Source organism: Lissotriton helveticus, chromosome 2_1 (genome assembly GCF_964261635.1).
Source record: "Lissotriton helveticus chromosome 2_1, aLisHel1.1, whole genome shotgun sequence".
NCBI lineage: Eukaryota > Metazoa > Chordata > Amphibia > Caudata > Salamandridae > Lissotriton > Lissotriton helveticus.
Genome location: NC_136059.1, coordinates 416435982 through 416450681, shown reverse-complemented (window position 1 = coordinate 416450681; position 14700 = coordinate 416435982). Strand labels below are relative to the sequence as shown.

Sequence of the window (14700 nt, the reverse complement as noted above, 5' to 3'; positions counted from 1 at the left end):
TATACTACTTTGTAGTAATGTGGGAGAGACCACAGGGAGTGGTGGGAAAATAGGGAATAAATACTCACAATGAGTTGGGTTACGGGACGTTTTAGAAGGCATTTGGGAGGGATTTACTCATGTGTGGGTGTCTGTTTTGTATAAGCAAGCCAATTGAGCTTCACAAAATCTACTTCTACAGTTACCACACACCTAAAAGTGTCAGAAAAAGTATAAATGTGCTCCAGTCTAGCCTTGGTGTAAATCAAGCACCACAAATTGTCAACCACCGGTACTGCAAAACACTTCCATAGAAAATATTTGAGGCAGGGATTTAAAATAGCCCCCTATAAAAACAGCTGTTAAATTATTTGAAAAAGTTAGACATTTAAATTATGCATATTATCTAAAATATGGATTATTGTTTTTGTAATGAATTAAATTGTGTTAAATTTAATTTAAATATATAATTACACGAATGAATGAAGGAGGATTTTTAAAGCGCGAACTAAGCCCAAGGGCATCAAGGCGCTAAAAATATTGAATTGAAATAATTTTTTTAGTACGGTTGGGTAATTATCTAAAATAATGTTTCAAAATATGTATACATTATTTATAAATAACATTAATATAATTAAATTATTTTATTATTGAATACACAATTTGGTTTAAAATGTGTTTTTAATGCTTTATGTTATTATTTTTATGTTAATTTTTCATATTTTAAGTTCCTGTAAAATTATATTGAACAATACATTATTTTTCAATATAAAAAAAAATAGAATTCACTAGTAACAATTTTACTCTTAAAAATTGTGTTGTAGAAGGATCCGCCTACTAATTTCAGGGAATGAAGACTTGTAAGGTTACACCTAGATATACATCTCAGCTCCTAAATGGTTACGCCTAGGTGTAGGAGTAGATCTACACCTGAATCTATATACACATGTATATTTATCTTTGTCAATCAGGACCTTTGTCTGATATGCCTTGTCTCTTCTTATTTTAATGTGCTACAAAGCAACTTATTAATAGACGTGTGATTCCTGTTTTCATAGGTTTGATGTTAGCGATAGCAGCAAGCTTGGTAATTACACCTGCATATTTAAATCTACATTGGAGGCCAAGGCAATATTTAATTTGAAAGGTAAGCACCACTGACAGTGTTTCTTTTTCAATACGTTGTTCTATAATTGTGAGTCCTCTCCATATATGCATCTAAGAGCAGTAGACCAAACTCTCCTGTAATAAAGTGGGTTATTGGAAAGGATGTGAGTCCTTCACAAGTAATAAGTCTGCACCCTTCCATCTACTGGGAACCACGTACCCTGATGTAGCACTTGACTCTCTAAGTAGGAAGGCAGACCAGTCTAAGGCCTACTCAGGAGAGGTGGCATGGACTAGTAGTGCAGGCCCACAACAAACACCCAATAATTAATTAATTAGTTGTTCAGTGCCTTTACTTCGGAAAATGAAAATGACTTCATTACGAACAAACTACTCAGTAAGACATATTAATTCACAAATATATATGTGAAGGCTGTTTGAAATACCTATGTTGACATAGTCTTAAAAGTTTGCTCCATTTGCAAGCCCTGAAACCTATAACCACAAAACATTTCCACATCTACTAGACACAATATATTGAGGTGCTGTAGGATTTCAAATCATTAATCAAAGCAGACATATGTCACACTAAACTAATGCACCATCATTAAATCACTGAAGATGATACCATCTTACAAGGACATTCATTAATGCCTGTGATGTTTATATGCATAGTAAAGCTTCGTTTTTCACCAGGAGTAATTTCTTCAGGGTTCCTGGCCTCTAATTTGTGCACGTCTTGGAGAGCCTACTTTTCACTGCACTCCCTGTTTGCACATGACCTGTTGCCTGTCTGGATGCCTGGCACTTCGCCTAGGCATGGAGTCTTCCTCAGCAGCTCCCCCGAGCCCCCAAGGCTGTGTGCCCTCCATGTCTTTCCTCAAGGCAGTGTGCCCTCCATGTCTGCACGCTCATTTTCCTAAACCCTCCTTTGGAAACTTGCAGAGCACCTGCAAGATAGCGGAAGTTAGGAGCACCCTCCTTTAGATGTCACGCTCATGCTGACCCAGTCCACAGAAGATCCAGATGCATCTCTTTGCAGTACCTAGTTCTAGTGAAATCAAAAGTCCTTAAGTTTATCTTTGCTGTGGGGTCGGGTGTTACCCCATCTCCCACTAGGCAGTCATCTGGTGCTGCTTACCCTGGGCCACACAGTTCTCCAAAGTCTTTTTTTGTGCTGGAGTTTTCAAGAACGCGTGTACATTTTCAGAAACTAGGCCCCTTTGCCCAATCCTAAGGGGACACCACCACTCCACCCATGCCTCAACTTTCCTGCCTAGCATTGAGAGAGTTTCTCAGATTGTACTGTCAACTGGTCTGTTGAAACAGCTTCTATGCCCCCAATTGCCACAGATGCCTGGTACCTTACCTTCCAAATTTCAAAGGGCTGCCCTTCCTGTGGCTGGCTCCGGATATTTGGCTACCTGCCTTTGTTTCTGTGAGGTTTAGCCTTTCCAGGCCACATGCAGTGTTAAAAGTAATTAGAAGATGCAGATTCCTTTCACCCTTTCTTCTGTCAGGAGCAGACTGCTAATGGCTTTTGATCCTCCATCTGGCCAGCAGAGTAATTGAAGTGGCCCATCAGGGTGATTCAAAGTCTCAAATCTAATTAGGATCTGAGTCAGAGAAAAGGGATACATCTTGAAGGGTCACATGTAGTGAAGATATGTGAAAATGAATGCCAGATCTGCATTCGATTTTCCTGATTTAGAATTGGATTGGGGTGTCACTCTTGTCCATAGGCCTAACTATGGCAAAACTGCACTTTGATGCAGCTTTTGCCTGTAGTGTATAATAAAGTAAAGCACTTGCCGTAATTCTCTAAGCACTGCAGATGTGCATACTCACACTATTTATGCCTATTCATATTATAAGGTCTGCACAGGTCAGAACCAATCCATGAAATGTTCCTTTTACGTCAGGCCACCTGTGCGCAAATGCCAAGTTGAGTTAGATTGTAGTCTCATACACTCAGCCCACACTCGCATGCGCACATGTTTCCAAGCAGCCAGCCCAGTTCCTCTTACCCTGGTTGTTCAGCAGCGGACCTTATCTGAAAAGGCGTACATTGGGGATTAGCACTTTCAATCCATTTCAACAAGGCTTACAGTCAGTGAGACTCAGGTAGAGAAACCTACTCACAGTAGTCATTCATAATTCAGGTGGTCCAAAAAGCAAAAGATCCAGGGGGATTAAATGGCTAAGAACCTATTTTGCACATCTCCTTATGTAACTTTTGTGTTTGGTCAACGTAGGATCATACCATGAATATACGTTCAACTGTGAGAAACTCTATTATTTCAAATATTTTTTTAAGCTTTAAAATGCGAAGTCCTACACTTCTGATATAACCACTAATCTATTCAATTGGCCTGCTGTGCATGTATATGATCTTTGCCTTCAGTTATATACATTTAACAGATATTGTAGGTCTTAGTCAATCCAGGTTTCAAATCCAATTTTGAGCTAAATGTTTTTCTTTCACAACTAACAATCCTATATCATTTCCTTCTTAGTCATTGTGCCTATTTTATATGTATTAACGTATGCACAATATCATATTGTTACATAACTGCTCACTGTTTAATATGTTCCATTATTGCCACTGAGGGGTATGGCAACATCATGAAACCTAAGACTAAAGCCTTGTGATGTGTAAATGTAACCACAACCCCAACATGGCAATATATAACCATATACATCGTTACTCTTTATGTATTTGTATATTACAGGTATGTTTTAGGTAGGTGTGCTGAAAGGTGTTAATTAAAACAGTTAAAGTTTATTATTTAAATAGTAATTAACATTCTAGATTGTACTGTCTGGGTATCTGAAGTAAAAAGAAGAGAACAATACTTAATTCTGCAAAATTTATCATTTGAGAAAAACACACCATTTGTTAAAAAGCAATGTATAATTTGTTTTCTTCATAACTGATTTAGTATAGTGCAATCTTTTTACCATTTCTTATAAAAGTAAACCGTGTTGTCAGAATTGGATTGCATGTGTAGCTCTGCCATTTCCAAAAAGTATAGTAAGAGCAATTAAATATTTTCTATATTTAATCTCAGCCATTTAGACATGTACCTAGAAATTACTCATTTTGTAATACACAAAATCAAGCAAAAATATTACTTTATTTACAAACATATGTTACTGACTTTGGGGCCGTATTTGAGCTCACCTATTAATTACCATTCACAGAAGGAGAATACCTGTTTTTAAGGGGTCAAAGAAATTGGATCACTGTATTCACAATATACTGTTAATTCTAAATGGTGCAATAATTTCAATGTATGGTATTGCAAGGGTGTTGTCTTTGTTTGGATTCTATGTGTAGTAGCCATGCCAGGATCACTTAGGTGAAGTTATCGTGATATTGGGCACGGTGCCTAGCAGTGTGATGGATGAATAAGTGTCAAAGATAGGTGTGCAATTTATGATTTTCAATAAGCTGAAAGGGTTGAACAGCTCTGCAGGTAACTGTATGGTATTATTTATGATCATAGTCCATTTAGCTGGATACTAAACTGGGTTGTCCATTCTAAGGTATTTTGTTTAAAGTGTATGGTCTTTAGAAGCTATACGTTGGAGGGAGGAATGGTAGAGATCTGCTGGGATGGACTTTTTAAAATTTCATTAAATATCTGAATGCCATTGTGAGATGTCACGAAGCGGACATAATATGCATGCGTGCACTGGTATCAAGCAATATAAGGGAATTATTATGTAGGCTGCATGAACTACAATTGACTGCCTGACTGCTGAATGCTATGGTTTTAGTACCAGTGTGGCCAGGGGATTATATAATTGTATTGTAATCGTATGTATATGGCACATACATCTGCTTGGGTATTGAAGGGCTTTATGCCTGGCAGCATGCCTACAGTGGTTACGCTGATTATTGGGATTAGTCTTGTGTTTTTAAGGAACCCATTGCATGCAGTTACTCCAGTTTCGATGTACTAGTCTGATTTTCTTTAGTGGGGGAATAGGTAAATAGATGAGCTACAGAAGATATGGTACTATTATGTTGGAGGGGTATGACATGTAAAGGAGTGGTTGTGATCTTTGAAATGAGACATGGGCAATGTTCAGAAATACAGTAATAAGGATTAAAGAAAACATGCCAGTGACTTAGAGTAGGTTCTGCTCAGAGAGATGAGGCATGGAGAGGATAGAAATATGGAGATTTTCATTTGAAAGAAGAGAATCCATAATTGAAAGTCCAAATCAGTTTTTCTGGACATACAGAGACTTTTTTGAGATTGTATGCAATCTGAGGATGCAAAACTGTAGAAAGAAACACCATTATTTGTATGAGGGATAGTGCTTTATCAGGCAAATAATTTATCCCTGTTGGACCACAGATTTAGCAAGAAGGGCTGACCAGATCAAGGGCTGGAATCTTAAAGTTATAGCTGAAAGTATATATATTGAAACATTGAGAGGTTTAGGCTATGCGCAGTAACCTCATTCTCATAGCAGTGTGGTAGTGTACATGGGGTGAAAAATGCAGACATTGAAAATTAGATTCCACAAATGCTTGAGTGAATGTCTTCTGATGTTCACCCTTAAAATGTGGCCCACTGCAGTAATTACAACATTTAAGTGGGATTCATGTTGGATGCCCCTTGTGGTGGCATGGCACAGATAGTGGAAGTGTATTGCATGCAGTCCTGTGGCTGGAAGGTGGAAACAGTCAGTGAATGAGGAGGACGTAGTCATGGGTACTTTTAGAAATTTTGCAAACTGTTATCAATGGCTTCTACAAAGTTTTTCGCAAGCACTGCCAAGCTGACTGTACGTACATGCCACTCGCCATTTGGTAGGTAGGATGGGTAAAGGGTAAGACTGTAGTTCCTGTTGTTCAACATGAGGAAGTTTCTACGGCAGATCTGCACTTTGTCTATCCCTGTCCCCAATTGCTGCTTCATAATGTCAGACAATTAAGGATTGGCCCCGATAGACAATAACTTCTCTCCAATTCCAAGCCAGGGAGTTTCTTTATTCAGGATTTGTTTTATTCTGTATTCAGCAACACTTGAGAAGTCCAATGGTGCAGGGGGTGTTGTGCTTGGAATAGAGAGTATGTTATATACCCATCAGCTTGCATTGGACTAAAAGATACATTATAGCGAGACAAAGGAAAAATATGAGTTTTCTGTACTAAAGGTATTGAAATGGTGGGAGGTGGGTCAATGGCATGTATATTTCTTACAAAAGGAATTAATACTAACCTATTAGTGCCTGATGCAACTCTGTTTTTTATACTCCTGTTGAACCCCCTCTGCTTGAGCCCCATCCTTACCTACCTCAGCACCAGGCCTCCTGTCCCCTAGGGCAGCACCATGCAATGCACACATCTATGGATAAGGTTAGTTGTCATATTGTGTTGTGCATGGATCTGGGTGCTAAGTACTACCATTAGAAGAGTCATTATGATTGTTTCTTTCCAAGCCCTTTCACCCCAAACCCCTTTTTGTTTTCTTACCGAATATGATATGACCTGGCTTTGTCCATTTCCAGTCCATAGACTTATCCATCGCTTATTCTTATGTTGCCTCCACTAGCCAGACGTTATGTCCCAACAACAGTTCGTGGATTTCATTGCCATTTGCACATCTTCCCAGTTGTATGCCTTCTGGCAGAAGAGGAGCTAGAACTCCTTTCGCCTGACTTGTAAGCATGCAAACTGTCCCCACCTGCATTTGAAAATCACATTAGACCTACAAGAGGCAACCTTCCATTAAAATACACACTTGTCTTTCCTTCATGGCAGAGAGTGAGCTAACACAATTCTAGTTTGACAGTGTTCTTAAACATGGGAGCGCAATATAGTTATTATAATAATGGACAGTGCCCTCTCAAATTGTTCAATATTTAATTAAAGATCTGGTTTCCATGTTTAAAGATTCATGCAGACAGAAAATCATAGATATCAATTTTTTGATTTATTTTATAAAATGGAAAAAAATGGAAACTAGGTGAACAAACTTCCTTGAAAATGCTAATGAAAGTATTTGCAAGTTATTGTGTCCCTGTTATAGCTGCTTAACAGGTCTATGCACTGCAGTTATGAGAACCTATCTTCTTTCTCAAAGTAGTACCAAATGTCTTGGGGACTACTTTCAAAGGTTTCCTTCCCCTGTTTTGTGTATGTATCTTGGTCTTCTTTTATGTGGTTAAACCTTGTTTACTTATAGATTTAACCCTACAATGTGTTTTTGGTATTGAGGGATATGCTGTGCATTGTATTGCTGTGTCACTGCTGGCTTTTGAATTGAGTAGTTTAGAAAGGAAGAAAATACTGTGGCTGTCACCAATAAGCATGTATGTAATGATACTTTCTTACGACGTCCGTTAGAAACCCATACTACTCCCACTCCTCTCCATTTCATCTCTATTTTATGTTTTCCATTTAGAGTTTGATCTATTGCAGTTTCACTGAAAACAATTATTGCAGTGAAGATGGATAGTCAAGTTGAAAGTTTGATGAGAACTGAATTATTTTCAATGGCTTTGCCATTTGGTATTGTATTGTAATTGCATTTATATATCGCTTATTACCCCTGACGAGGCGTCAAAGCGCTTTTTCAGCGGGTAGCATGCTACTCCGGCACCCATAGAGGATTAGTGTTGAATTAGTATAGTGAAACAGACAAGATGATGGACGGAATGCCGCACAACGGCGAAACACCCACCCCCAGCCACAGATCCGGCTCCAATCCATTGCCACCCTGCCCACCAAGCCACCCCAGCCCAGACACAGCCACACGCAAATCAGTCTTGACCCTGTGCCCCACGGGAACAGTCCAGACCGAACCGCCAAGCCACGTCTTCCCTGGACCGGAACCAAGCCTCCCAGTACCGGCCCCTGACCACCAGCCGCCCCCGGCCAGGACAGCCCGACTCCAATGGCGCAGCGAGCACGGGAACCACGCCTGGGCACACCCCCACACAGGGCAAACAGCAAAACACACAAGACGATGGACAGAATGCCGCACAATGGCGAAACACCCAGCCACAAATCCGGGTCCAATCCATCGCCATTCTGGCCACCAAGCCACTCCAGCCCAGACACGGCCACACGCAAACCAGTCCCGACCCTGCGCCCCAAGGGAACAGTCCAGACTGAACCGCCAAGCCACATCCTCCCTGGACCGGAACCAAGCACCCCAGGCCTCAAGATGTTTCTCACAAAATACTATAAACATCTGAAAGCAGAATCTCTTTGAGCAAGCATTTGGCCAAGAATGAAGAGAACTTTCTAGTCTGCAGTGCTCCCCCCGCCTTACTCAAGCAGTACATTAAAGCATACACTGGTTGTACAAGAACTTTAATAAAATAAATAGAATACACAAAGAATACATAACCTCCATTTCATGTTTTGAAAAGAGTCACTATTGGAACTGATTTCACAAACTAAGCTGAGAAATAAATTGCTTTATGGCATAAAAATGTGCAGTATACAGAAAATAGGCCACTGAACAAAGTTCAGTGCCTTCAGACAAATGTAAGTGAGATTTAGAAAAATAGTTTTATTTGTGGATTTTTAAAGTTTCCTTTATTTCCTCTTAGTGCCCAAGGTAAAGGGAGGAGATAAGCCAATGGTTAGTTATGAAAGAGATACTGTTGTAATGAAATGTGATGCTGCAAAACACAAACCTGTGGAATGGATCTGGTATCGGAATGAAGAAAACAACAAGGTAAAATATTATTAACTATGAATTAATAATGAATGTTTGTGTATATACACTAATATTTCCTCAGAACAGCATATGATTTAACTTACAATTTCAGAAATGAAGTGGCTAACCCTCATTTGATTGTGTGCTTATCAATAATTTCACAGATTTCATACTATCCTTTCTCCAGAAGATCAAAAGGTAATATGTGAATCTACCTAAAACTTCTGACTCAGCAGTGCAAACTCCCTCTGCCTTCTGAAATAATCAACATACCTTATCCGAGTCCTAACTAATGTTAGATCAAGCCAGTTAATGGAAAAACATCCAGACCCAATTATATGTATTGCTAGATTCCCCCTGTAGAAAAAGCAAACACCACTCCCATAGGTGATTCTTCTACCCATTCAATTTGAATCTACTCTCCACTGCCAAAATATACACCATGGGTGAGCTCACTGCATTGATTCAGGGAACCTTATTGTTATTTTATAACCAAATATTTTAGTGAGTTTTATTACAATAAAAAAACTTCTGTTTTGATACATAGGGGAACAAATAGGGTACCGCCCAGGGCAGACCCGTAAAGTGCTGTAAGGCGAATACCTGGATAGGAGATTATGTCACAGAATACAATAAGACAGGAGACAGTATTCCTGCTGACCTAACCATTTCCCCCACATTCAATCATGCTTTGATGGACACCCTCTGGCTTCAAACATATGTCTCTCTTGCTGTGCATGTCAGTCCACCCCATGTCACCACTGTGACATTGTAGGGGGAGAGGAGCAGTGATTTTCCATCGGGCTGCTATATCACGCTTAGCCACCATAGTTTCCAAGAATGCCCAGTCTGCCCTCGAAAACCCCTGAGCTCTCCAGGACCCTTAGCAACCTCAAAGGCAAGATTTGCACCTGCTAGCTCAGCACTTCCGTCAGTTCTTTCACTGTGGCAGTCCAGTATCCCTAAATCACAGGGCACAGCAATACCACACGATAGAAGTCGACGGGGTGTGGTAACAGCTAGGAGAAGTAGGGTCAGGAAGAAGGCCTGCCCGTAGTAGCTTGGCCGTAGTAAGGTAGACACAGTAAAGATAGGTCTGGACCAGGTGCAATCTGGAGGAAATATTTATGACTCGAGGTGCCATCTGAACGTTGCATCAGTCATCATCGTTAAGGGGGCCCAACCATCCCTCCCAGCATGTTCTGAGATGGTCTAGTGTGCCAGGGGCATTGATGTCTAGGGTACGATAATCTGAGAAATGCCTCCCCTGCCCAACATGCCCTTGAGGAGTTTCGCCTCCATAGGGTTAAATTCAGGTAGATGGTTGACATGTGGTATATGGGTGTGTTGTGCATGTCGTAGTCGCAGATATTTGAAAGATTGTGAGGCCGTGAGTGCCAAGCGTGACCAGGGGTTGTGCCAAAGGAATGATATTGCCGGCTTATCCAGTTCCTGGAACCATCATTGAGGCATGAATATCAGATGATTCTGGAAAACATAGAGGAACAATCAAGTTATGCAATATCTGTTATGGTCTGCGGGTAGACAGACAGCACAGGCCCTTGAACCGGCATTAACAACCAGGGTGTTCAGTGTCTTACAGTGTTAATAGGGAAACAGACTGGCCACATGTGGACCCAAGTTTGAGAAGACAAGGCGCTTTAGGGTGTCCCCACCACATGTGCAGAGCCAGCCCCATGGAGGCCCATGCACAGCCTCAGGGCCTTGGGGCCTCAGGGCATCCAGATCTTGCTGTTGTAGTTCCAAAGGATAGGATTAGGGGCCACTAGGAGTCTCAAGGTCAGCAACCTCCATGAGCTCGGTTTCTATATTGCCTGTTGAGGGGCACCGCAGGTGCCAATTTAACTGCACCTTGGGGGCCGTCCATCACCAGTGGAGCAGAATCTTATGCTTGGATTGCCCACTTGTTGTCTCCATCGGCAGTCCTAGGTGAACAAGGCCGAATGCCACTGCACAGCCTACTAGACAGAGCCCTAGATGAGGCCGGCAAGAAGGCTGCAAAGGCCCCAGGACCTGACCAGCCCACCACACTAGGATGCCTGTCGGTACCCAGCACTCTTTGGCTCAGGGATCCCCTCTCAGTCTCCGAGGCACTCAGGTGTCCAGCTCCTGATTACGGGCGAGGCCATAAGGGAGGTCGGTCTCCACAGTAGGCCCAGCAGCCCCTCTCCAAAGGATTGGGCCAACCGCAGAGACATCCAACGCAGAACACACTGGCCCCCTGACAGGTATGCGCGAGGTCCCATGGAGGCAGGGAGCAATACTTTAGGTAGACGGTGGCAGGGACACCCAGGTGGCAGCCCCAGTTTATGCATTGTGACAAGCCCTCAGACTGCGGCGTTCATTATGGCTCTAGTGATGCAGCAGCGCATATCCCACATGGGCTTCCATCTTAGGCACTCTTAGAGTGTAACCGCCATCTTGACACCTCATGCCCACTAACGGAACTTTATTATTGAACACACTACCCTGTGGCATCAGCACATTGATAGTCACCTGAAAGATAAGCTGTTCATGCTGCTATAGAATTACAATTCCATTTAGCCATTCAATAATTCTTTCAGACAGTGTCCCCAATCATGGATGACCCATCACAATTAAAATACTTCTGTAGAATTGTATATCTTTTCTCTAAGATTTGAACTAACTGAAGAGTCTCCATGGTATTGGCTAAAGAAAGAGGTTTGAAATGTGTCAGATTGACAAAAGTTAAAATACAAAAGAGTGCATCATGGAATAACTACATCCCATACATTCCTTTAAAAATTACGTTGCGTGTATTATCTGTGATCTTAAGCAATCCATCAATTCCTGGGAAATTTATAAAGTTGTAGACTCATGTATTGTGGTGTTATGTAGAAAATAACTGTCAAGGGGATACACACAAACAACTCCCTCACTATCCCAAGGGTCATAACCTAACTATTTTGAGATTGTTACTAAAAATGCATACATAGGTTTGTTGCACACCAAAAACAACTCCATTACGGAGTACGGACCACAATACAGAACAAAAATTCTCAAGATGCATCAGTACTCTTAGTTGGCTGATGACCTAATGTTCTTATTGTATAACTTGTCAGTTTTTAGGTCTGCTGGAGGATGTTAATGCTAATAAAATTTATAAAAGCGCACGAATACCCTGAGGCGTAACAATTATGCTTCCTTTTTCTTTATAGCAGCCACATTAATTGAAATGGTTACATCTTATTTGATGTTATATAGAAAAATAGCCAAGTTGTGTTTCAAGGACTTTTACATGGCAAAAAATTGATTTGCAACAATCCTGTAAGATTATCTTGTAGGTACAATTTGACTTGTGGGCTGTCAGTATCCTGCATATCATATTACCTTGAAGGTAAGTTGAGGTAGCAAAAAGAGAGGATTTAAAGAGTCTTGTGGAGTGGGTGAGGGTGATTAAGGATTCTTGCTATAAGCCATCGCCACACAAACGTGTTATATGATAAAAGGTTCTTGCCATGGATCCTTAATCATCTTTATCTTATCATGATTGCATGAAAAGTGAAAGCAATCCTTCATTTTATTTTTTCACTCCATTAGGTCTTATTTTTCTTTTCTGATCAGGACTCGCATGTGAACATGGCTTTCAAATGGCCACCCTCCTGGGCTGTAGCAGTCACAGGCAACCTGGTCCCAAGATGGCTGATCCTAAGTCGCCTAATGGTTTCACAATGGGACTTCACAAAGTCTAGCTGTAATCCGACCTTAGGGTTATCCCTATTTAGCCATTAAATCAATTTTTGTTTGCCACACACATCCTGCCCCATAAGGGCAAGTTTCAGCACCACTATTGTGCTCATTGAGCCATCCTGCTGCATATGTAAGACATAATCCTCTGCAGCAATTGTGTATACTACAGGCTGTGCACCAGGGAAATTAAATTTTATGAGATAACTGCAAATACGACTTGTTTTTCACTTTTATTTGGCTTTGTAAAATGTACTTGTTTATTACCTTTCCCTACTCTGTGAAAGTTGGAGACTATACATTACCATGCCACAATTGTAGAATATGTATATATGTTCTATAATAATACCTCGCAACCAGATCTCCGGCACTCTGAATTGGTGGGTACTATGCTCACTTGTGCAGACTTCAGTTTAATAAAAATCTATTTTGTCACACAAACCAACGAAAGTGAATGGAGCATGCTCTCCTTTGATGCAGTGATTTATTACCAAGATGCATTTTGGCTCGATCCACGCCTTGATCACTTACAAAGATACAAATACATCAGCAATTTCAGTGATGTCCTGGTGAACAAAAGTGAAAGGAAACTCTAGAGCTGCAATGTATTTAGACATAAAAAACATGTTTTTGTGCTAAAGGATAAGCGACTATACAGAGTAACCGTGTCCTGAAATGGCGGCCACAATATTTCTCTTTATGTTGAGGCTGGCCAATCAGAATGCGGCTCAGTTTTTCTAAAAAAACTACTGAACGGATTTACATCAGATTACAAAAAGCACACTTTATGGACTGAGATCTAACTTCCTGCACAATTTAGTGTAATTGTGTTTGCTGAATCACGCTGCAAAAACAGTCTATGAAAAATGCATGGGTAAAATATGGCACCCTTCCCCCCCCTCCCCGCACCCCCCTCCCCTCCCTGCACCCCCCTCCCTTTTTCCTCAGACTCTGCTTCACGGATCACCCCAAAACTTTCCAAGACGGAGCTGAGACGGATGAACTTTTCTTTTGGAATTTTCTGTGAAGATTTTGTCACCAGAGTTATTAGCGAACCACAAAATTCTCTCCCAATGGAAATGCAAACCCAACCATAACTACCCGCTGATGGCCACCAGTAAGGTGAATAGTTAGACCTGACATTTTTGGTGTGATATTCCCCCAAACCTTTGCCCTTTACCCCTCCTATTTGCTAAATTCCTTTTTGTTGCCTTAAGCAGTCTGTGCACTTTTAGGTCTTTAGCTGTATGGCCAGAACATTGTGTTTTTTACATTTGTATGTGTATGTGTATATATATATATATATATATATATATATATATATATATATATATATATATATATATATATATAGTATTCATAGATCGAGGTTCTTTTAGCCAGCGCCCATCATCCATTGATTTCTTTAAGTGTCGGCCATATTTTGGTTATGACCACCAGAGCCTAAAGCATGGGCCCATGGTTTTCAGCCCACTTCATCCATTGGCTGCCACTGGATTGAGTGACTGCATTTTGCCCTTGCATAATGTGCTTATTCAGTATTAATGTAGTCCTATTCAGGGCCATTCAAATTTCCTTTAGTTGAGGCTTCATCTGCCCTGTAGTGCAACTGGCTTTGAGGTTTCAACTCAGCATCACAGCCTTTGCACACAGTCTAACGCTACAACGGTGCACATAGGAGTTGGCAAGATCAGCCCTCTATTTCTGTGTGCCAGTCGGCCATAGTGATGTCATTCTCCTCCAGCAGCTTTGCCAGATTGGGCTATTCCCCGAGCAAATGGGTGGCATTTTCCCCATTTGTGCAGGAAATAACTATCCTGGTGGGTTGCACAAATTTGGGCTTTATTTGCCAATTTGTGCTCAACATTTGGGGATGAGGTGGTGCCTCTGGGGAAAATGTTCCTCAGGCAACTGTACCCAGATTGGAAGTGGCGTCAATCATTGACAGCATAAAATCGCTACCTGTGACGACCATGCTACTGGCCTGTCCCTAGAGTGTGTGGACCAATGTGTTCATGAGGGCTAGGACTATTATTCAATTTTTTGTTATGATTGGCCCAGCCATGGTCTAGGCAGGGCCACCCACGATGCACGCTAACTTAGCTTGTGCAGGTCCCTTTCGATCCCAAGCAGACTGCTGCTGCTTGGAGAAAGCCAGGTGAGCGATGCCGTAGGCGTTGGATTCATGGCAGAC

The 14700-nt window shown here is 41.2% G+C and overlaps 1 protein-coding gene across 2 annotated transcripts in view; it reads left to right on the top strand.

Annotated features, from left to right (window-relative positions):
- The window catches only part of EMB (embigin), a 133523-nt gene that overhangs the window by 72221 nt on the left and 46602 nt on the right, over positions 1 to 14700 (top strand). For both annotated transcript variants that reach the window (XM_078675050.1, XM_078675051.1), the window contains exons 4-5: positions 1038 to 1126; positions 8668 to 8795. In XM_078675050.1, the coding sequence (XP_078531176.1) occupies positions 1038 to 1126; positions 8668 to 8795 (217 nt within the window). The remainder of the gene's footprint in view (positions 1 to 1037; positions 1127 to 8667; positions 8796 to 14700) is intronic.